The sequence below is a fragment of the Manacus vitellinus genome, unplaced genomic scaffold (genome assembly GCF_001715985.3).
Source record: "Manacus vitellinus isolate BGI_N305 unplaced genomic scaffold, ASM171598v3 scaffold_46_pilon, whole genome shotgun sequence".
Taxonomy (NCBI): Eukaryota; Metazoa; Chordata; class Aves; order Passeriformes; family Pipridae; genus Manacus; species Manacus vitellinus.
In genome coordinates, this window is record NW_021940578.1 from 6,174,542 (window position 1) to 6,197,400 (window position 22,859).

A 22,859-nucleotide genomic window follows, 5' to 3' on the forward strand; every position below is an offset into this window, starting at 1 on the left:
GGCTTAGGAACTCCTGCTTTATGGCAGCACCCAAATTGAGGAATATAGCAAGGACAGGGGGATTATGATCTCCTGCTCTATGGCAACACCCAAATTGATGAGTATGGATGGCAAAGACAGGGAGATTATGATCTCCTCCTTTGTGGCAACACCCAAATTGATGAGTATGGCAAGGGCAGGGGGGTTATGACCTCCTACTCCGTGGCAACACCCAAATTTATGAGCATGGCAAGGACAGGGGATTATGATCTCCTCCTTTATGGCAACACCCAAATTTATGAGCATGGCAAGGACAGGGGGATTATGATCTCCTCCTTTATGGCAACAGTCAAATTGCTGAGTATGGCAAGGACAGGAGGCTTAAGAACTCCTGCTCTATGGCAACACCCAAAATGAGAAGTATGGATAGCAAGAACAGGGGGCTTATGATCTCCTACTTTATGGCAACACCCAAACTGATGAGTATAGCATGGACAGGGGGCTTAGGAACTCCTACTCTGTGGCAACACCCAAATTGAGGAGTATAGCAAGGACAGGGGGCTTATGATCTCCTGCTCTACAGCAACATCCAAATTGAGGAGTATGGCAAGGACAGGGAGCACAGACCTTGGCAAACCCATCTCCTGCCTTAATTTGTGTAGCATTTCCCATCTGTGAGGATCCCCGTTCTTAATAAACTGTTTGAATTTTATTTTTTAAATATTATTTGACTGAAGCAAATATAATATACTTGAAATAAAAGCCTGGCTGGAGGTGTCGGGCTCAGGGACAGGACCTGGACTCGGTGATCCTAATGGGTCCCTTCCAGCTCAGCAGATTCCATCACTGTGTGATTCTAAGGGTCAGCCTTTTGCTCCTGCCTGTGGAGTGAGGCTGAGCAGCAGCAGAGCACACACTGAGCCAGTTCATGGTGAGGGAATTCCTGTTTGCCCCTGTGCAAAGGCTTTTCTTTCCTCCTTTTTCTGAGTTGAACAGCTTTGCTGACTTTGCCGTTGTTGGAGCCTGACCTGACTTTAGGACGCGAGTCCCTCAAGCCAGGAAACGGAGACTTCATATTACAGAACCCCAGAATGTCCTGAGTTGGAAGGGACCCACAAGGATCATCCAGTCCAACTCCTGGCCCTGCACAGACAACCCAGCAATCCCACCCTGTCCCTGAGGGTGTTGTCCAAACACTTCTTGAGCTCTGGCAGCCTCGGGGCTGTGCCCACTGCCCTGGGGAGCCTGGTCAGTGCCAACCACCCTCTGGGGAAGAACCTTTCCCTGATACCCAACCCAACCCTCCCCTGGTACAACTTGAGGCCGTTCCCTGGGGTCCTGTCACTGCCCAGCACAGAGACACATCACACGTGTTGTACCTACACGGGTCACACCTATCACTCACGTTCTATTATTGCATCACCTTCAACACACACACACAGTCCATGAGTTTTCCCTTTAAGAAGGGTCCTAAGAGCCAGTTTCTCAGGATTTTGGGTGAATCCCGCACTCCTTCGCCCCTGTGCTCTCCCAGGTGTCCGTCACCCCAACATCATCTGCGACTGCTGCAAGAAGCACGGCATCCGTGGCATGAGGTGGAAGTGCAAGATGTGCTTTGACTACGACCTGTGCACTCAGTGCTACATGAACAACAAACACGACCTGTCCCACTCCTTCGAGCGCTACGAGACGGCACATTCCCAGCCGTGAGTCCTGCCAACCAGGGGGGGCTTTGGGGGGCTCCAGAAGGGGGTTTGGACCCCCCAAGGGTGTGCAAAACCATCTGCCAAAGTGCAGGGATGATGCACAGCACCTGTCTGTATCATTTATGTAGAAATAAATGTATTTCGGTATGATTTATATAGAAATAAATGTATTTTGGTATAATTTACATAGAAATAAATTTATTTCTATACCATTTACATAGAAATAAATTTATTTCTATATCATTTACGTAGAAATAAATTTATTTCTATACCATTTACGTAGAAATAAATTTGATTCGATATCATTTACATAGAATAAATATTTCTATGTAATTTATGTAGAATAAATATTTCTACGTAATTTACGTAGAAATAAATATTTCTGTGTAATTTATGTAGAAATAAATGTATTTCAGTATAATTTATAGAAATAAATGTATTTCTATGTAATTTACATAGAAATAAATGTATTTCTATGTAATTTACGTAGAAATAAATATTTCTGTGTAATTTACCTATAAATAAATATATTTCTGTGTAATTTATGTAGAAATAAATATACTTCTATGTAGTTTACGTAGAAAGAAATATTTCTATGTAATTTATGTAGAAATAAATATTTCTGTGTAATTTACACAGGAATAAATATTTCTGTGTAATTTATGTAGAAAGAAATATTTCTACGTAATTTATATAGAAATAAATGTAGTTCTGTATAACTTACATAGAAATAAAAGTATTTCTATATAAATGTAAAATATATTTATGTGAAAATGTATCTATATTTATACGTAAAACAAAATTTTACATCTAAATGTATGTATGTTTATTTTTACATTTATATAGAAATGTATTTATACATCAAATTAATTTTATATATAAATGTCAGTTAATATTTTATATATTTATATAGAAATGTATTTGTATTTTTATATAAATGCATTTTTATATAAATAAATGGGTATTGGGGAGCGCTCAAAATGTTTTTACTCCTTGGCTTGCATGATCAAAAAGGTTTGGGGACTCTGTCCCACAGAACAAGGTAAGGCTGGATTGGGCACTTCTATGAAACTGCTTGAGAAAAACACAGCAAATAGAAATCAGAATTTTTCTGGCAAGTTTGATTAAGGTGAAAATTAAAAATATTAAAACAGTAGTTTTATTTGCACCTCCTCAAGCAGGCACAAAGATGAATCTTTTAATCCTCTTGCCTTGAGGAGAAGTCACGAGAAATCAGCTTCTCTCTGTCGTTGATTTTCCTTTTCTTGCCTTCCTTTGAAAATATCCCAGTGCTTCGCATCCGCCCGTGGAATGGAAAGTGTAATTACTGTGCTCAAGGCAGCTGGGTGGGATTTGCAGCTGCTTTTCCTGCCTTATGGGAAGCTCTCCGTGGAGTTAATTACCAGAGCTGTGCCGGTGTGGTTGAGCCACAGTTCCGAGTGCGAGCCAAGGGATGGATGTTTGTCCAGAGAATCTCCCCTCTGAGCTCTGGGGCTTGTGTTTATCCACCAGATTAGGATGTTTCTGGAGCTTGTGTTAAATATGGCAAGCCAGGCAGATCCTGCTTGGAAATGAGCTCCATGATTTCGTGTATATATATAAAAATATATATGTATATAAAAATAGGCATGTGGGGTTTTTTCTCTTTCTATTAATATTATAATTATCTCCAAGTAGTTACTCAGGGATGCCTGACTGTGTCTTTTCTTTGAGCTGAAGGTACATAATCCTACTCACATTTAAAGAAAAAAGAGAAAAATGAAAAAAGGTAGGCAGCAGTTGCTGTGAGAGGCTGCAGAGCAGCCCAGATTTTCTTCCCTGGGCATGGGATCTCCCAGCCCTGCAGAGCTGAATTCCCTTGGGAACACCCCGATCCAAAGGCAGATTTCTAAGGCAGTTTCTCCCCAGGACTCGGGGAAGGATGTACTGAGGGCAGTTTTTCCTTTCAGGGCTTGTCCCCACCCTGTGCCCAGACTGTGCTGCTGGAATGGGGCAGGCTGGAATGGGGCAGGCTGGAATGGGGCAGCCTGGAATGGGGCAGCCTGGAATGGGGCAGCCTGGAATGGGGCAGCCTGGAATTGGGCAGTTGGGTGGTTGCTGTCAGGGAGAAAAGGGAGCCTGGAGGGTGGCCAGGAAAGCTGCCAGAGCCAGTGCTGTCCTGGGTGAGTTGTTTGACTTTCCCAGAGCACTGCAGCGCTGCTCTGGAATGTGCTGGAAGCACTGGAGGACTCTTTGGAGGTAGATGTCCATTGTACCAAAAATCTGATGGTGCTTTGGTGGCTTTTGGGTTGGGTTGGGTTGGTTTTTTCCTAAATTACTTTGCCTTTTTTTTTTTTTTCTGTGAGTGTGGCTCTTTTTTTTTTTTTCTGTGAGTGTGGCTCTTTTTTTTTTTCCTGTGAATGTGGCTCATTGAGTGGTTTTAGAGAAGATGTGATATGAATTAACTTTATTTGATAAAAAGAAGTCTAGACATGGGCCAGAATGTGACACCCAGTCCTTGTTAAAGTAGCACTATTCTGATTTACATCAGTGTGTGTTAGCAGGAGCAATGACCTTAATGCCAAGCAGCAAAGAAAAAAAAAAAAAAAGAAGGAAAAAAGGAAAAGGGGTGTGTGTGTGACTTCAGGGGCACAGCATGAGCCTGTCAGGTGTGACAGTGGCTTCTGGGAGCCTCAGTGAGGGGTAAGGGTAAAGCAGCAATAGTTGTAATTGGATAATAAAACACCTCTCCTGCTGTTCTGTGTGGCAGGTACTGATTCCAGCTGAGCTTAGGGATGGAGAGGAATTAGAAATCCTCAAGGAAGAAGCTTCCAGCTGTGGGAAGCTGCAATTTTAAAGATGAATGAGGAGTGCATATTGTGGTTCTTAGGAGTCACTCAGCTGTTGGAGCAAACGGGTCAGGAGTGGGTTTTGTTCCTGGCATTTGGCTGAGCTGGATGGCACAGTGCAATGTGTGGTTTGTGCAGGAGCTTTTGGACAGGGAGCTGGCAAACTGAATTCCCCAGAAATGCCTTTCAGTGCAGGAACAAGGAAGAAGCAGGAACATCTTTGCTTTAATGCAGATGCAATCCTGTGATTTGTTGCTCTGGTGTTCCGGAGGTTACTCTGCATTAAGAATTGAATGTCCTCATATAAGAAATAAAAAAAAAAAAAAAAAAAAAAGTGAAACAAAGGGCCTGGATCACCTTTGAACAATGCCACAGAAAGGATTTCTTTGGAATAAGTGAGGTCTGAGCTGTACAGACACTGCCTCAGGCAGTGCACAGTCCTTTTCGAAGAACAGGAATTGCATGGCTCATGACTCACTGCACTGTTGCTTGGAGCACTCATCTCTCTCTTTTAGTTCTTTTTTTTTTTTGCTAAATAAAGTAGAAGATAAAACCTTTGGCACTTCCCTCAGGCCCCCCAAAAATCTGTGTATTTAAAAAAGACACACAGGTAAATGCTGTGTGGGTTTGGGTTTTGTCGTTCAGTGGCTGTGAAAGGCAGGATGAGTCTCCTTTGGAGACCAAGGTTGTCTCTCCTCCCTTTCTCTGGCAGGGAATGGGGATCTGTTGGTTCTTCAAAAGGAGCCTCAGGAGTGTGTTGGTCTCAGGATCCAGGCAAAGTGCTGTGATGAGCCCCCTGCAGTGTTAATTAGTCGGAAAGCTGAAGGGGAGTGGATGGAGAGGCATCCCAACAAATTTGACAACATCCCATAATCTTGGATTTGAAAAATGAAGTTGGGGTTGCTTACACAGTCCTTGGGTTGCCACTGGTGAGATCAAATGTAGGACTGTGGGATGGAGCTCTCACCTCGAGTCTTTCTTGAACCAGAGATGAAGAGCTGGGAGTTTCCAGTCCCTCCAGGCCAACACGTTGCTCCTTGTAGCAGGTCACTAATCCTGGGATTTAGGAGGATTTAACCCCAGACAGACGCTGCAGAGGGTTCCCAATCAGTTTTCCAAAGAGGCTTTGAAGACTCCTTTACCTGAAGGCTATTTCAGGTTTTAAAATGACCTGAGTTTGAACCTCTGGTGGCAGGAAGTACTGTTGGGTTTTTTTTTTAAATTTGCTATTAGAGGTAATCTCTTCCTGACCTCTTCCAGTTGTTTTCCTATTTTATTGGTCTTTTTTTGGTTTGAGTTTTGTGGCTGCTGTGGGAGAGGCTCTCATCCTTGGCTTAGAAGGATGAACAGCTCAGTTTTACTCAAGAGCTTTTTTTCCAGAGTTGTGTATCCATTTGGTGAATATGTGCTTGGTAATTGGAAGATAAATCAGTGTCTGGGAGCAGGGCAGCAAAGCAAAACTCATCAAGTTTATTTTAGGGCTGCAATAGTCAGGCATGCTCTGATGATTCTGCAAATAATCTACCTCTCATACAAAATATTAGTGTTATTATGTCCCAGTGCAAAAGCAGCACTGGAATTTTGCTTGGATCACCTGCTTGGGGATGGGGCTGAGCTGAATTTCAGTGGGGGATGTTTTACCCAGGCTATTTTCTAGGCTTCAGTCACCAATAAATCACAACAATTTTTCACAAGTCCTGTTTTTTCTTCCCTGGCCAACAATGGAGTTGGAGGAGCCAGCAAACCACACAGGGAAATATCCTGTGTAATCAAGCATAAGAAATACAAATATTTTCTCACATTGTGTTTTATCCTGTAGTCAAAACAGAGAGTGCAGTTATTTTCAGCCCTAATTCTTAAACCAGCTCTGTCTAGTCTGGTTACCAGCTGGATTTGGAAATCAGATACAGGAACAAGTGCATGCTCTGGTTTGGGTTTGCCAGTGCAGTGCAGACCCATTCAAGGCAGCTTTAATAATCCAGCCTTCCATCTGGGGCTGCTTGGACTGTGAGCCTGGACTAATCCAGCAGCTGAGTGACAACTGCTGGGTGTTTGATTACTGAGCAATAAAGGGGATGCAGGTTTATTTACATGGTAACCTCTTCAACATGTGTTATTTATGCAATGGCAGTTTAAGCTGTTGGTCTCAGAAGTTTTGGTGGCTGTTGACTCAAATCTGGCTCTTCTGTGATGATGTGTTTGTTTCCTAACCTGTAAAAAAAATTAATTTCTTAATGTCAAATTATGTATTAATTTGTTCTATCAATGAATTAATATAATTTTACTTTTAAAAAAATCATTATTTGCCAGATAAAATACCAAACTGTCATGTCATGTCATCATGGCTAGGCTTGCCTCCTTGTGCATTGCAGAACACCATTGCATATCCCCACATTAGGGTTTCCCTTGTTTATTTTGGAATATTCTGTTTGATTTGTAGAGCAGGGGTTGCATTCTAATGACATATTTTATCTTTACCTTTTGTGGAATTACACGATCCAAACTGTAAGCAAAAGAAATCTTCACTAAAACATCCTTAACCTGTGTTTTGAACTGATAGTCATGTTTAAAGGATGAGGACAAGACATTTATTTCACTTTGTGTGCTCAGGGGTGCTTCTGTGTTGGTCTGAAACCCTGAGTCTGATCTGAGCTTTGGAGGTCACCCAGAAAAGACTGAGCTTTTAGCCCAGCCCAGACCCAAGTTATAAAGACACAGCTGGTTTTGTGAAGAACTGCTGCCTTGTCAAGGAAGGACAGGATTGAAAAGGAAGAATCTTGGTAAAGACAGTTCCTGAAATAGGTTTCTGTGATCCTGATCCCTCACCAGCGCCCTTGTCTTAGTCTGGTTCATGCTTGAGCAACCAGCAGCCCCTGCCATCTGTCAGAATTGCCTTCCTTTATCCTCTGCTGGAAGTGCTTCAGGAAAAGCTTTGCTGGGGGGGGATTAGAGAATCTAGAATTTCTTGCATCGAGGTCAGTTTTATCTGTGGTTTCTGCAAGGTCTTTGTGTTGATTTTCTTGAGCTCACCCTGTGTAGATCTTTGCACATCCTGGAAGGGATGTGGGTTTTGTGTCTGCTGTGGGTTTGTGTCTACGATGAGCTGAAAGTCTGGTTTGCAGCTGTGCCTTTCTGAAGAGATGAACGTGGTATTTATGGCCCCCTGCCTTTCAGGGTGTCCAACCCTTCTGCTCTCCAGCCCCGTGCAGTGTGCTTGTCTTTTTGGGATAAGAACTTCCTGCAGTGGAAAAGTCTCTGTCTTGCAAAATACTTCGGCTGTGCCTGGTGTGAAGAGTCTCTGACTCCTGCAGGGTCTCAGGTCATTACTGCAAGTTAAAAGCAGTCTGTTTAAACTTCTCCAGGTCAGTTTTTTTGGGTCCCACATCTCTCCAAAGCCAGGGTGATGCTGCTGTTGGAGCTGTGTGGAGCAGAGCTCCCAGGGATGTGAAAAGCTGTGTAAGCACCTCGGTGAAACTTGAGCACAGGCAGAATATCCCCAGGGAGTGGTTCCCAGCCTGCTGGAGAGAGACATAACTTCATTCTCTACAGTACACGCTCCCAAGTGTTTTCTGGACTCCACAGTAATTTAATATCGTTGGAATTTGTAGGGCAGAAATGGCTGCAGACTTTGGCTGTCATAATTAACGCCGTTATTAAAGGCAGCATCACGGTGATTAAATTTATCTCGAGGGTATTTTAGCATCACACGAATAACTTCGGTTGTTACCCAGTGTTAGGAGCAAAACATGTTGAATTAGATTAAAAGCTAAGACACATTGGCTCAGGGCACGAAGTTCTTGCATCGTTCCTGGGTGCTGGTCAGCAGGGTGGTTCAAGGCAGGGGCATTGTTTTTGGGAGGGAAGGAAGGTTTTTCTGGTGGGTTGTCTCCAGCAAGAGGTGGAGTTTCTTAACAGTTTTCTTCCTTTCTGAAGTGGTTGGCTTTGTTTTCTAGGTCTCCAGCCACAGGTTAATGTGAGGGCTGTTGAGATGGGAAATGACTCCTGTTGTGTGACTACACAAAAAGGGAACTTCTGCTAGGAGTAGAATGAGTCGTGGTTGTTTTGCTTAAGCTTAGCTCAGTGCTTTATTTTACTATCACTGAGGATCTTTACATTGAAAACTCCCTTGAGAGAGTAGGGTTTGCAGGAGAGAAGTATATTTTTATCACTCAGTCAGGGCTTGACTGAGAGATCTTTGATGAATTGTTAGAAAAACATGCAACAAAATACAGTGAAAACAAGTGTTGTAGCTGAGCTGTTTCAGACACAGTGCTCAAATCCATGCTGGTTTTTGAAGCTGGTCTCTAGTGCCTGACACAGAGCAATAAAATGAATGCTGATCAGCATCTCTTTTTAGCTGAGCTTTTCCCTATCCCACTCTCATTATCTCCTTTCATAACAACATCCAGCCTTGCTGGTGCTTAAACCAGGCAAAATCCCAACCATCAAAATAAAGGGTCTTCCTCTTGCTCCTGTTGAGCTGCAATCTGGGCAATGAACATTCCACCATTGTAAGAGCCTGTGTAAATAATCTCTCCCTCTTTTTAAACACATTAGGTTGTAAACCAGAGGTGGGAGATCCGTCAGCAGGTTAAGAAAGGTAAAAGACTTAAGCATTTGGTGGATAAGTAAACAGTAAGTTCAGGCCTAAGCTTTTTATCCTTCTGAGTCTCCACCTTCTCTCTGTAGGTATTAGATGGAAAATAAATACAGTGTTCTGAGGTCAGCCCTACCCCCAATAAGCTTCCCCTCCCCTTGCCCTGTGGAACAGCTGCTGAACTTGGTTTGCTCTGTCTGCTCTGGGAGTTGCCAAGAGCCTGTCAGGCTCCAGGGGTATGGATTGGGGCACCTTGGCAGTCGCCTCGAAAAGTGGATTGTACCCCGGGTGAGCAGCCCAAACAGCTCCCTGAGGATTTTGGTGGCTTGGTGACTCATGAGAAGGCTTTCTGCTGGGGAGCAGAGCGGGCAGAGCACGCACAGAGCCAGCAGAGGAGCTGCTGTGACACTATGGGAATTGGAAGCTGCTTTAACAGGACATCAGACCCCCTGTTCACTATCACGTAGGTACCTTCCCTTTGTCCGTGAGCTGGAGTGGGGTGTGTCTGGAGTGTGGAGTGCAGGGCACATGGAAAGGGCTGGGAGATCCTGGGAATGGTGTAGCCATGGTCTGATCTGCTCTGCCTTTCAGCAGGTGAACTGTGCTGTGCAGGTCAGGGTATGGGATGTGCTGAACTCTTTGTGACTCCAAAGCATTAATGCAATGGGCACCCCAGAGAAGTCCATCAGCATCCCCTTAAAATGAGGGGTAGTCCTCATACGACAGACCTCGGTTGGATCTGAGCTTTATGCAGTGTCAATAATAACAATAAATTCATTTGTTTTCTCTCATTTTGTTTTTTTTCAGAGTCCTGGTGAGTCCTCGACAGAATTTGACTCGCATCACCTTAAAAGGGACTTTCCAGGGGGCTAAAGTGGTCCGTGGCCCCGACTGGGAGTGGGGTAACCAGGATGGTAAGCTGCTTTTGGGATGTCCTGTAAAACACACCATTGGATTTGTTTTTAAACATAAATTACATACAATTTTATTTTTTCTTTTTGGCAAATTGAAAGTGCATATGCTGAGCAGCAGCTTCTGGGGAGCTGCTCAGAGGATGGAGGTTGCTGTTGTTTAGAGTATTAAATATTCCTTGTTTTCTTATATTGGTTATTTGTCACATATCTGTGACATGAACCATATGCATTCATTGAGGGTGTGGGAGGGAAGTTTTGCTACTCCTGTTTCACAGACATGAAAACTCCTGGGAACCATCCTGGAAGTTCTTGTATAAAACTATAAGTGTACATGATGATAAACAAAGACCCATCTTTTCCTGAAAAAGCTTTCATTTACAGTGGGAGTAAGGGTTGTCTGACTCTGTGTACAGTACTCCTTTCTGCTCTGGAGTTCTGTGGAATATCCTTATTTGGACACTTTTAAGAACAGTGAGGAGAAATGCTCTAAGGATGGTTTCCCATGGAACATTAATGAACTGTTTGCTGTGGTTACTGGAGAATGGTTTCTGCTTTCAGCAGGATTTGTAACTTCAGGCTGAAAATGCAGAGGGACAAAAATGCCTTTTTTAGAGCTGTTCTTGAGTGTAATGACTGTACTTAATTCACTGATACCAATTTCTGTTAGTGCTGCAGGGTTCAGGAAGCTGTACTGTCCGTTCCTATTCCAGAGCCCCGCTCACACTGTAATGTTTACAGCTCCTTTTGTCCCTTAAGAATTAAGTCAGAAGTTCAAAGGTTTCCAAAGTTGACTCTGCCATTTATTGCAGCTCTGGGTTCAGTGGAGGACATGGATACTTGCAGGGTCTGAGAGCAAAAGCAGCTTATGCTCAATACAGCTTATCCATCCTGTTGAGATCAGATGGACATTTACATGTCTGAGACTCGCGTTGCTTACGATGGTGGTGACCAGCAAGGCCAGTGGGAAGAACCCTAAAAACCCTAAATCCAGCCCCTCAGGTGGTCTCTGATGAACACCACCCTGGTTTTGGTGGAGCTGCCCCCACCCACAGCCGTTTGCTCCTCTTGTCACTGATAGGACTGGCACGAAAGCCCACTGGTTTGTGTTGTGCTTTTTAGTCAGATGTGCAGTTAGATGAGGAATTAAACTCCTTTAAGCTGTTAAATTTCAAGACTTTAGAGGCAATTAGAAGCTCTTTGTCCACTCAGACAGACAGATGTTGCTGTCCCCGTTTGGGACTTGCCCAAGTGACTTGGCAGCAGAGTTGGGTTGGGAATCTGCAAACTGTGACTTCCTTCATGAGGTTCAGTGTTCATAGACTGTTGTCTCTTGGATGACAACATGTCCCATGTGCCCAGCCAGATTTATCTCCACACACATATCCTCCTGTTCTGGTTTTTTCCAGTGTACTGCTCCTTTCTTGGGCAGGTGAAGAGAAGTACCAGAACAAACCTTCTTTGATGCTCTTCCACCTGGCTGGTGCTGGGGAGAAATTAAAGATCTTGGGTGGGTTTTACATCACTGTTTTTTGTCTTGCCACAGTGTGGTGCCATGACACTGTGTGTTCCCTAACCTAGGCCACGCACACCAGGAGGAATTCTGCACAAAATTCAGCTTTTTTCCACATCTGTATTCCAAAGTAGATGGCTGGCTGGCTTTCAGCGAGTTTAAACACGCTCCTGGCTGGCCAAACCGAGTCGTGTCACGATTTAATTTTCCCTGATCTTCCCTTTCCCCCCCTCAGGTGGCGAAGGTAAAACGGGCCGCGTGGTCGATATCCGCGGCTGGGACGTGGAGACCGGGCGCAGCGTGGCCAGCGTGACGTGGTCTGATGGGACCACCAACGTCTACAGGGTGGGCCACAAGGGGAAGGTGGACCTGAAATGCACCGTGGAGGCTTCCGGGGGCTTCTACTACAAGGAGCACCTCCCGAAATTAGGTGTGTAGAGACAAGTCGCCCGCTGGGAAGTTGGGATGCTGTCAGGAGACAATAAAGCCATTTTGCTTGGGAGGCAGAAAAGCAGCAGGTGGTTTTGTCTTAAAGTTCCTGCATCATATGTGCCATTCAAGAGAAGTGGCTTGTGTGTGACCTGCTGCTTGATTTCAGAGTGGTCAATGAAATAGTGCTGTGGTAAAACCATGAGGTGCCCACAGCCATGTCCCGGAGAGGGATCTTCTGCCGAGGCAAATCCCTGCTGGAAATGCAGGAAACTCCCACTCTGTCACGGAGAATTCAACCCAGTGGCAGTTCTGTTAACCCAGAGCTTTTAGTTCTTCAGGCAAGCAGTGGTTCAGCTGGTGTTCACTGTGGTTTTACAGAGCAAATATCATTGCTCTGGTGGTCCCAAAATTGTGTTGGAGGGGACGTGACCAAAGGGAGAGTTCTGAGAATGGAGCTGCCAAATACTTGCCCGGGAGAGAAAGATGAGAAAAAGTGATTGGAAAAGGTGATGTCTGTATTGGCAACATGCTGCAATTCACATTTAACTCTGATGAAACCAAGGAGACTGTTTGTGCTTTTGGACTTGCAGCTTTTCTTTACCAATGCATAATTTAGTTGTGTTTATTTTAATGAGTTGCAGAGTCCATCTTTTGCTCCCCTGAAAGAAAACAAGAGGGGGTCTGTTCCTATGTTTGCAGCAGCAGAATCAGGCCTTTCTCATTCTTTCCTCTCCCTGAGCAGCTTGGCAAGAGCACGAGGGAAGGGAAGGGTTGGATGGGGAGTTTATCCCAGTGGTACAGCCTCCCTCTGCACAGGAAGGGTAGGAGGGGAAGGCACTCCTCAAAGCAAGTTATGTGACTGCCTGTGGAGGAGAACTTATTTTGGGTGCTGAGTGGGTGTGTCTGCTGAACACCAGTTGTGGGTGACTGAGCTGCTAAGAACAGCTCCTGATGTCTGCCATGACATGAGAGGCATCCTTCAAAGGCATTCCCTGCTCTGGGAAGGGACAGAATGTGTCTTGTTAGAGCTGCCTCATGTTTAATTCATAGAATTAGAGCTAAATCCTCTTGATTTCTCCACCTAGGGCATACCCCAAATAGAAAAGGGGTGTTTTTACACCATTCTACCCCAATTAATGTTAATTTGTGGCCCTTGTTACAAAACCAGTGAGGCACAAAGGTGTATTATTGCATCCTGCATTGTCTGTGGGTGGTGTTGTTCTCCCCAGGAAAGCCAGCTGAGCTGCAGAGGAAGGAGAGTACAGACAGACACCCATTCCAGCACGGGGACAAGGTGAAGTGCCTGCTGGACATCGACATCCTGAGGGAGATGCAGGAGGGCCATGGAGGCTGGAACCCCAAAATGGCAGAGGTATGAGGCTGGTTACTCCTCTGGGTAAAGTATCAGTCACTATCTCAACCTGCACAGGTAGGCACTGGTTAGGAAGCTACCAGAACATCTTTGTGTAACATGGTACCTCCTGCATTTATATTGAGTTAACTGAAGCCCAAATACAGATTTTTTTAGTGGTAGGACACTGGAGTCAGATTTATTTTTAGGCTCGGATTTATGTGACAGTTGCCTCGTGGAGCCCTGCACAAGAGTTGCTCAGAAGTCTTGGGAGCAAAAAAATAATGGCTGGTTTGTCTGTTTTTAAATGAGCCCTGGACCTTTTCTTCAGGGTTCTGAATCCATTCCTTGTTTGGCTTCTTTGCTAATGGAAGTTATGTGTTTTGTCAACAGTGGGCTCTGTCCCTGGCCAGGGCTAAAATTTCTCAACCCATATGATATTCTTGGAGCTTAGCCTGTTGTCTTGTCTTTAGATTGAAGAGCTCTCACTCTGCTGTCACCTGTTGTCTAAAAAAACCCAGATAGCAGAGGAAGTAAAGATAGAAGTGACACCTATTACTGTGGAACAGCATGAAGCAGTGCTATAAAATTATAAAAGTCACTTTATATATGTATCCTGGCCCAACCTGCCCTGTAGGTGAGCAGGCTTTTTGAAATCAGGCTTTAAAATGTCAAGACAAACTGTGTCATTTCAGCTTCAATGTGGAAATCTGTTAACTGAGCATCAGCCTCCTGGTTTTCTTCAGCCTGGCAGGCAGGGACTTGGCATCTTCTGGCAGGAAGGCTGCCAGTGGAGCCAGGAATTTTTTATTCCATCCCCAAAGCTGTAGTTTTTGAATGTTGCTGTGTGGTTCCTGGTGTCTGTTGGTTGTTAAAACCTCTGTGCTCCTGAATTCCTGTTGTTGGTGAATCCAGGTGTAGAGGGGGATATTAAACAGAGATTTTTACGAGATGTAAAACAGTAACTTCCTGTCATTTCAGAAATTGGTCCTTTTTGCCTCCTTCTAAACTATGAGCTGCTCAGGACATGCCAGAACCAACAATTCTAGAGCACTGCACTACACAACTATACTTTATTTTGTCTCCTCTGCCATGCCCCTTTTTTTCCCCCCTCTCAGGATGTGCTTTGCTGGTATTATAATGCAGAACAATGTTGTGATCTCTGCCCACCTTTGTCATTTGGGAAGAGGACAATTTGTGCTGCATTTTCCAGGATTTTTTGCACTTTGTATTCCTACCCCCTCATCCCCCAATATGCTGCTACTTTAAAGGAGCTTCTTAAGGAGCCCTTCCCTGCTTTTGCAGACAAACAATGGCTGCATCTTGTGTGAAGCAGGTTTGGGAGCTCTGTTGGTCTGTGGATTGGAAATGCTGGGTAATTTAGCCACCTATGCCTGCTTTCCCCACTGTTAAGCAATGTGATTTATTTAGGGGCTTTCCCCTACTTTTTTTTCCCCCCTATCAAAAGTTCATTGGCCAGACAGGGACGGTGCACAGGATCACGGACAGAGGGGACGTGAGGGTCCAGTTCAACAGCGAAACCCGCTGGACTTTCCATCCTGGAGCCCTGACCAAGGTATGTGCTGGGCTGGGCCAGGGCTGGGGATGCTGCAGGGAAGAGCTGTCCTTCAGCCTGCTGTGCTGGGACATGGTGTGGCACAAGCAAGTGCTGAAGGGATGCCCTGCTGGGCCAAACACAGTGGGTTTGGGCAGAGCTCCCTGCAGCCCATCAGAGCTCAGGCAGATGGTTGCAGGCAGTGGGAGTTGGGCTGCTGGGCTGGCCAGTTTTATGAGCTTCTGCATTTTAAATGCAATTTCTTCAGGTAGATTCCATTTCTTGATTCCAACTTCTTTCATATGACAGTTTACCTACAGTAGCTCATCTTTCTGCAGCTGCCTTTCAACCTTTTTCCACATAATTGCCATTTGATTTTGTTTTCTTCCATTTGATTTTGTTTTCTTCCATTTGATTTTGTTTTCTTCCATTTGATTTTGTTTTCTTCCATTTGATTTCGTTTTCTTCCATTTGATTTTGTTTTCTTCCTTTTGATTTCGTTTTCTTCCATTTGATTTTGTTTTCTTCCATTTGATTTTGTTTTCATCCTTTTGATTTCGTTTTCTTCCTTGTTTTCCGTGTCTCTGTGTTATTCTCCTTTTTTTGCACCTTTGTCTCCCTTCTCTTTGATTCTTCTGGATGACCTGAGTCTTTAATCCAGCTCTTCTAATTTTGTGTCTGCGTTTCTAAAGCTCATAGCTCTGGCCTTCCCCAGAGGTTTGAAATGTGGATGATTAGAAACAGAGATAATTAGATATAGAAGAAGCTGCTCTAAGACCACAAAATTCTGAAAGACCTGAACAAGGTCACAATGCTAAAAACTCCAAAATCAAGGGAAAATGCAGTGTCAGACTGTTTTGCACAGAACTAGTCTGCTTTGAAAAGTGTGTTTTGACAGTGCTCCCTTCTTAGCTCAGTGAGCAGAGGGAGCATCTGGCATATTACCAGAACAGATAAACTCTGGTTTCCCTTTTCTCTTTTAAATAAAAAACAGATTTAACTCCCTTATTAAAGTGAATTAAAATCTCCAGTGCCAGGTCAGGTGTAGTGAGGAGATGGACCGAGGAAAGCCCCACAGTTTTATACTGGCATTAATTATGAATGGCTTGAAGAAGAACAAAAAGTTAGAAAACTGTCTGTTGCAAATTATTTCCCTACTTAAATGTGCACTTGGCTTGAAAGAGAGTTACCCCAGCCCTTGGACTGTGTTTCCTTGGCAGTGCAGTGATTACAGTTGTACTAATGGTTTGCAGTGCCTTGTTTTCTGAGCCAGTGGGTGTTTTTTGAGTCGACGGGCGTCGTGTTTGTTGGGTTTCTGGGGTTATTTTGGGGGGTTTTTTTGTGGCTTCACTCCCCAAAAGCTTATGACTTTCTTTTTGTTGTAGCTCAACACGTTCTGGGTGGGTGATGTGGTCCGGGTGATCGATGACATGGAGACAGTGAAGCGGTTCCAGCCTGGCCACGGCGAGTGGACGGACGAGATGGCCCCTGTGAGTGCACCCCAGCCCCAGGAGTTTGCCCAAGCAATCCCTGAGAGTGATGGGCTTGCACTGCCCCCCCCAGACACTCCTGCTGGTCACTGAGTGCCCAGACCTTGCTGGGGCCCTGCAGAGTCCCTGTTCCCTCCTGCTGTTGGCTCCTGGTGACCCAGTCATGTTGCAGCACCCAAAGCAAACAGGGACAGGGCAAGTCTGACCAAGGGTTTGGCTGCCACCAGCTCAGATAAGAGGTTTTGCTGACCAAAGTAAACAAGTCCTCTTACACCCTCCCTAATTCTCTGGAATGAGGCAGGGAAGTGTCCAAGTGGAAGAATGGTCTGATCAGACCAGTGTGGCTAAAAAGCGGGATACAGGTTAATTGCTCCTCCAGGAGCAATTAAACACCCAGAGGAAACCTTTCCTAGTCCCACTTTGGTCAGTTCTCTGTGTTCTTCAAACCACACTTTGTTGTTTCACCACCTCCTTCCCCAGACATTTGTAAGGTGTCTGGGAAACCCTCCTGGGTAAAACTGGTGAGAACCCTCTGGTGCCCTCGAAGTGGGAGCTGCCTGCGAGTGTGTCCCTGTCCAGGGCTTCTCCTCACCCAGCAGGGCTGCAGCCTGGGGAAACCCTCTTAGAAAACATTGCTTTGGGGCTGAGACCTTTGAGAAACCACCTTCTCTTTCCTGGCAGACCCTGGGGCACATCGGGAAGGTGATCAAGGTCTACGGGGACGGAGATCTGCGCGTGTCGGTGGGAGGGCAGTCCTGGACCTTCAACCCTGCCTGCCTGACAGCATACCAGAGGGAGGAGGAGGCAAACCTCATGACCACAGAGAGTGCAAAGGAGTCAAAGAGTGAGAGAGATGTCAGACCCTTCAGGGACCTGGGAACTCTTTGCTGCAGCTCTTTGGGCGGTGTTAAACTCCAGCTGTTCTTCCCCGGACAGAGCTCCAAGACCCAGCTGTGCCTTACTGGGCAAGCCAAGCTGGCCTTAACAGGAAAATACAGAATAAAACCCAGCTGTGCCTTACTGGGCAAACCAAGCTGGCCAGCTGTGCCTTAGTGGGCGAGCAAAGCTGACCTTAACAGGAAAATACAGAATTTAGGACTCAGAAGTGCTGACCACAGCCCTGCCCTGGGTTCAGCATTTGCCTTGTTCTGTCTCAGTTTCCTGGTCCATCCTGTTTCCTGTACTAGGATACTAATTGTTGAAGGCTTGTGAAATAGTCCCAGGACCGTGTGTGGAAGTGTTGTGAAATCCACAATTATTTTGCCCAATCCACCCTGAAATTGAATTTAGGATCACATGATGTGGAGAGGGGTTTTTTGGTCTGTTTTGCACTTCTGCTCATAAATTTTTTTTGTGGCCTCACCATACTTACATCCTTTAGATGTCAGGATCATGTGGGAGAGAGGACAAGACTTGCCAGGGTTGTTTTGTTTTGCTTTGTAGATGGATCTTACACTCAAGATAGACTTCAAGGACAACTTGATACTAGCCCAGACTTTTTCATTTTGCTCTGTCTGGAGAACTGTAACACCTCTGTCCTCTCAGGCACCCAAAATTGTGGACTCACAGGTCCTTTCTGTTCCCCATTCAGGTACTTTGGTGGCTGTTCTGGAGAAGCTGCTGTCCCAGAAGACAGAGTCAGAGCACGCTGGGTGCCTGGTCATTTGTGCAGCCCTCAACAACACAGCCAAGGTCCGGGAGCTCCTGCAGAAATACCCGGACAAGGCAAGTTCTGGAGACATCCTGAATGGCTGGTTTTTTGTTGCTTTTCTGTCATAAAATTTTGTGGTCCACTGGGGAGAAGGATGGGAGAAAAACGATAGATTTTTCAGACCTGTTAATATAACCTGGAAGGTTATTTTGCTGCAATTTAGGGTTAAATGTGCGTATTTTGTGCCTCTAGTTTGTGGCATTAAATCTGAACTGGAGTTAAGTCCTTACAGCACATTTCCAGAGCTGGCTTTTCCCAGATTTCCTGTGTGGACACTGCACCTGCAGAATGAGGGGGAGAGGGGTTTATCTGTATGAAAACAGGAGGAGATACCCGAGTCTCTGTTGGAAAAGGAAGCCATGGGCTGTGTCTGGCTCTGTCTGTCCTTAGATGACCTTGCAAAATCATATTGTTGGAATCAGGAAAGAGAGAAGCTGCCCAGATCTGTGCAGTGTCTTATCTCATGTCTGACTGGAGCAGAGAACTGGGCTTGACTTGTTGCTGAACAATTTTTTGTGCTTGCAGAGTGCCAAACTCAGGATCTCGTCTCCTGAAATCTCTGCTCTGTCAGGCTCCTTCAGGGAGGGGTTCAGGCTTTATAAACAGATAAAAAAAGAACCACCAGAGAACAAAGTATTTCAGCAGTGTCCTTGGAAACCATTGGTAACAAAAAGAAGTTTTGTTGAGGCTGTGTCTGTGTGGCTGGAGGAAGCAGCTGGATGTGTGAACCAGCAAAAGTGGGATCAATTGTGAAGGAACCCCTGTGAAGCTGATTGAGTGGATAGTTGTCTGGTGTTTATTATAGTTCTTTATTCTACAAAGTTAATGGGGCTTCTGGAGATGGGAATAATAGACAAATACCTGCACTTGTCAAATTGATCTCAGATAAGGAAGTGCCAGGAGTAAGGAATCCATTATGTGATTAGTTACTTTTTTATTAGATTTCTGTTTCTATTCTGATACTCATATTAACAAATTAGTTATTTCTCTTAGAGTGTTATACCCAGCAAGAGGGGGCTGGATTTGAGGCTCACTTAGTGCAGGTTGGAATTGCTTGCCAAGGCCTCTGCAGCTTATCAGCATTGTCTGTTGTGTGCAAATGGAAGAAAAGCACAGTGGCCTCCTTGTCAAAATGACTCTTCCCATCATTTGGGTGTTCCAAGGGAAGTCCTGCCTGTCCTGCCCTGGCTGCTGCATAGAACCAGCTGCAGGGGGAAAAAAAAAAAAAAACTTGTTCATTAACTTGTTCTCCCTGCTGGTCTGCTGAGGTTTTGTAGCTCCTTCATCTCCTCTCCTTAGCCTCCCACCGGTTTCAACAGCTGCTTTTCCCTTTTTTTCCCCTTGCCTTTCACACAGGCTCTCCTTGCTCTTCAGTCTCTTTAATTCTCAACAAATCTCACTGCAGCACTTGAGCTCTGTGATATCCCCTCCAGCCATTGCGCCCAGTGAAGTACCTGCAGCAGCACAGAACAATGGGGGACTTGGCACCTTCAGAGCCTTATGCAAAGCTAATTTGATTTCCTCACACATTTTCCTATTGGGAGAGGAATTGTTGGCAGAGGTGGCAAGAAGTGTTGTGCTTGCAGGCACAGAGTGATTTGGCAAGAGAGCTGCAATTAGAGCCCTGGCTCCCGGCTCTGTTCTCTCACTTCTCCCCTCTTGCCTCCATGTGCTGTCCCCTTCCCCTTCAGAAACGTTCTGGGACAAGGTCAGCTTGGAGTTGGTGCCCGGGGAGTGGAGCCAGCGGGGCCCAGATCCCACCTGGCAGTTGGGAGCCTGCAGCTGTTCCACTCCCATCCCACCCTGACCCTGGCACGAGGTCGTTCCTCATCTGCTGTGCCTCTGCCCTTCCCACAGGTCGATGCCAAGAACCAGGGCAGGACTGCCCTGCAAATTGCCTCCTACCAGGGGCACCTGGAGGTGGTGAAGGCTTTGCTGCAGGCGCATGCCAGCGTCAACCTGCGGGACGACGAGGGGGACACGGCGCTGCACTACGCGGCTTTCGGGTAGGATGCCTGACTCCTTGCTGCCTCTGGTGCAGGACCTAAAGGGCTGCAGAATTTATATTCTGGAGATAAATGGGCAGTCTGTGGGAAGGATGTGTGGCTGGTGGAGGCTTTTCTCTGATTTTACCCTGTATTAGAAATTGGTGTTTGAGCTTATGCCCCCCAGGAACATTTCCTAGCGCACTCCTTTGTCCTCCACAGCAAGGTTTCCATGCTGGGAATTTTGGGGGGAATCAGAACAAGAGGTTTTGGTGAATCAGAAAGAGGGCTTTTGGTGATTAGATTTTTTTTTTTTTTTAAGGGGTTGGGGGGAAGTGGTTTGGTTGGTTTGAGATCAAATTGGTTGATTGGTTGGTTCCTGTAAGTGCATGTGTTTTCCAGAGGAAGATGGAATTTTTAATTGTTTTGTCTGTCGTCAGGGAAGAATTCATCAATAAAAGTGGGAAATTCCTGTTGATTTAGAACAGAGGGAGCAGATTCTAGAGCACAGATTAGGAAGGTTTTGTTGTGTGGGGCTTTTTTTTTAATACTAATAAGAAGTGGGATGAAGCCGCAGGGATACAAAACCCGAGAAGCTCCGTTGCTTTTCAAGGAGGAAGAATTTACTGTCACAGGGTCGGCTCTAACCTGTTTTGCTCCTTGCTTTTACATCAGAAACCAAGCTGAGGTTGCCCGTGTGCTCATTGGCAAAGGAGCCAGCGCAGACCTGTTGAACAATGCCAAGTGCACGGCGCTGTACGTGGCTGTGAGCCAGGGCTTCACCGACGTGGTGAGGGCCCTCTGTGAGCTCAACTGTGATGTCAACCTCCCGGTGAGTTTGGACCTTGGGGGGGATTTGGGGTAGAGGGGTGTTTGAGGTTGTTTTTTTTTTTTCCTGGTGGGTTTTTTTTTTGGGGTGGGGAGGTGCTTCTTTATGTGTTAAACCGCTCGGTGCTTTGTCGGGTTTGAAAGTCGTTCTCCTAAAGTGCACTGCTGTGTGTTGCACAGGGAGTATTCCTTTAAATAGGGTTATTTATACTGAAGTATTCCTTCAGTGCTCTGGAGTTCCAGGTTTGGGTCTGCCCAGCTCAGTGCAGTGACAGTCTCTGTGCTGGACTCGGGCTCCCAGTGAGAGCTGACCTGCTGTTAGTGGGTGTTGTTGTTGCAACGCTCCTGTTGCCAGCAATAAGGAGGGCTGAGATTTTTGAAGACAGGCAGTGATGGTGGCTTGGACCCAGCCCATTTTTAGGCTGTGCTTGTGTGGTGCTGGGGCTGGAGTGTGCTGGGTCAGTGTCTCAAAGCTAGCTGGGAATGTCAGCAGCTCTGAGGTGGTTTCCCTTGGCTTCCTGAGGTGGGTAACCTGTGTTCTGCTTGGGTGTCCATGTGCAGGATTCCCAGGGAGACACCCCCCTGCATTATGCCATCACTCTTGATTACAAAGTGGTTATTGAGATTCTCACTGAAGTACCCAACATAGATTTCACTGTCCAGAATGGCCAAGGCTTCAACCTGCTCCACTATTCTGCTCTGAAAGGCAACAAGCTGTGAGTGACCTTTTTTTTCATTTTTATGGCTTTTGCAGATCTTAACTCATACTTGTCTCAGCAGTAACAAGGTGGCAGGTGTAGTTCTGGATAGATGGGAAGAAAATAGATATGGCTGGGTGTAGCTGTTGCCCTCCTTGCCTTCACAGCAAACTCCTGCCTGCTTTCCCCATCCCATCTCTCTCATGCCTCCCCAGCTTGGCTTGAAAATGTCTGCTTAGTTTCCTTAAGTGTTTGGGTTCACACTTGGGAGGGCAGGAGAAGGTCTGTAGTAAAGACTGTGTCTAACTGAGAGCCTCTGGAACTCTTCCAAGGATAAATCTGCTCATTATTTCCAAAGCAGTGTGACTTTACCCTTTATTACTTTATTAGATGATAACTGAGGGCTTTTGTTGTGTTCCTGTAATTCAATCTGTGAGTTAGAGGGACTGCTCTGCATCACCAGTGTAAGCTCATGGTGCTGCCTATTAAAATATGAACATCCATAACCCCTTTTTTCCTGATAAAGTAACTCTTCCCTCTCTGTTAACCTCCAACACTCCAGAGCCATAAAGAAGATTCTGGCAAGAGCTCGGCAGCTGGTTGACTCCAAGAAGGAAGATGGTTTCACTGCCCTGCACCTTGCTGCTCTCAACAATCACATGGAAGTGGCAGAAATTCTCATCAAAGAGGTAAGGAAAAAAGCAAAACAAACCCATCGTGATCTGCCCCACTCCCATCTGCCCCACTCCCATCTACCCCACTCCCAGCCCCCCACATTTCTGCTGGGACTCACAGAAATGTCTCTTTGAAGAGCTGACATCATTTGCTAGGCTGAAGAAGAAGGGTTGGCATTCCCAGGGGTGTTTTCCTTTGGCACTGGCAGAGAGGAGAAGGGTGTCTTGGCCAGAACAAAGCGGGTTGGCACCAGAACCCGCGGGAAAACGTTTGGTGAAGACGGACTCGAGGTTCAGGACCTCACCGGGCTGTTGTGCAGCCAAACCCAGCAGCACCAGCTCACTCTGGTGCAATCCCTTCCCTTCCAGGGCCGCTGCGACGTGAACCTCAAAAACAACCGGAACCAGACCCCCCTGCACCTGGCAGTGATCCAGGGCCACGTGGGGATGGTGCAGCTGCTGGTGGGCGAGGGCAGCGACGTCAACGCCGAGGACGAGGACGGGGACACGGCCATGCACATCGCCCTGGAGCGGCAGCAGCTCATGGCCCTGGCCATGGAGAAGCGTGAGGGGGACATGGGGCCCTCCCTCCTTGCCAAGG

At 45.9% G+C, this 22,859-nt stretch overlaps 1 protein-coding gene across 1 annotated transcript in view; it reads left to right on the top strand.

The window, feature by feature from the left end:
• Positions 1 to 186: 186 nt before the first annotated feature.
• The window catches only part of MIB2 (mindbomb E3 ubiquitin protein ligase 2), a 28,673-nt gene continuing 6,000 nt past the window's right edge, over positions 187 to 22,859 (top strand). Inside the window, exons 1-14 of the mRNA XM_029962408.1 lie at positions 187 to 340; positions 1,514 to 1,685; positions 9,918 to 10,024; positions 11,770 to 11,964; positions 13,196 to 13,338; positions 14,786 to 14,893; positions 16,258 to 16,362; positions 17,044 to 17,206; positions 17,954 to 18,087; positions 19,931 to 20,079; positions 20,734 to 20,890; positions 21,448 to 21,602; positions 22,147 to 22,273; positions 22,628 to 22,858. Coding sequence (XP_029818268.1) covers positions 187 to 340; positions 1,514 to 1,685; positions 9,918 to 10,024; positions 11,770 to 11,964; positions 13,196 to 13,338; positions 14,786 to 14,893; positions 16,258 to 16,362; positions 17,044 to 17,206; positions 17,954 to 18,087; positions 19,931 to 20,079; positions 20,734 to 20,890; positions 21,448 to 21,602; positions 22,147 to 22,273; positions 22,628 to 22,858 — 2,100 coding nt within the window. The remainder of the gene's footprint in view (positions 341 to 1,513; positions 1,686 to 9,917; positions 10,025 to 11,769; positions 11,965 to 13,195; positions 13,339 to 14,785; positions 14,894 to 16,257; positions 16,363 to 17,043; positions 17,207 to 17,953; positions 18,088 to 19,930; positions 20,080 to 20,733; positions 20,891 to 21,447; positions 21,603 to 22,146; positions 22,274 to 22,627; position 22,859) is intronic.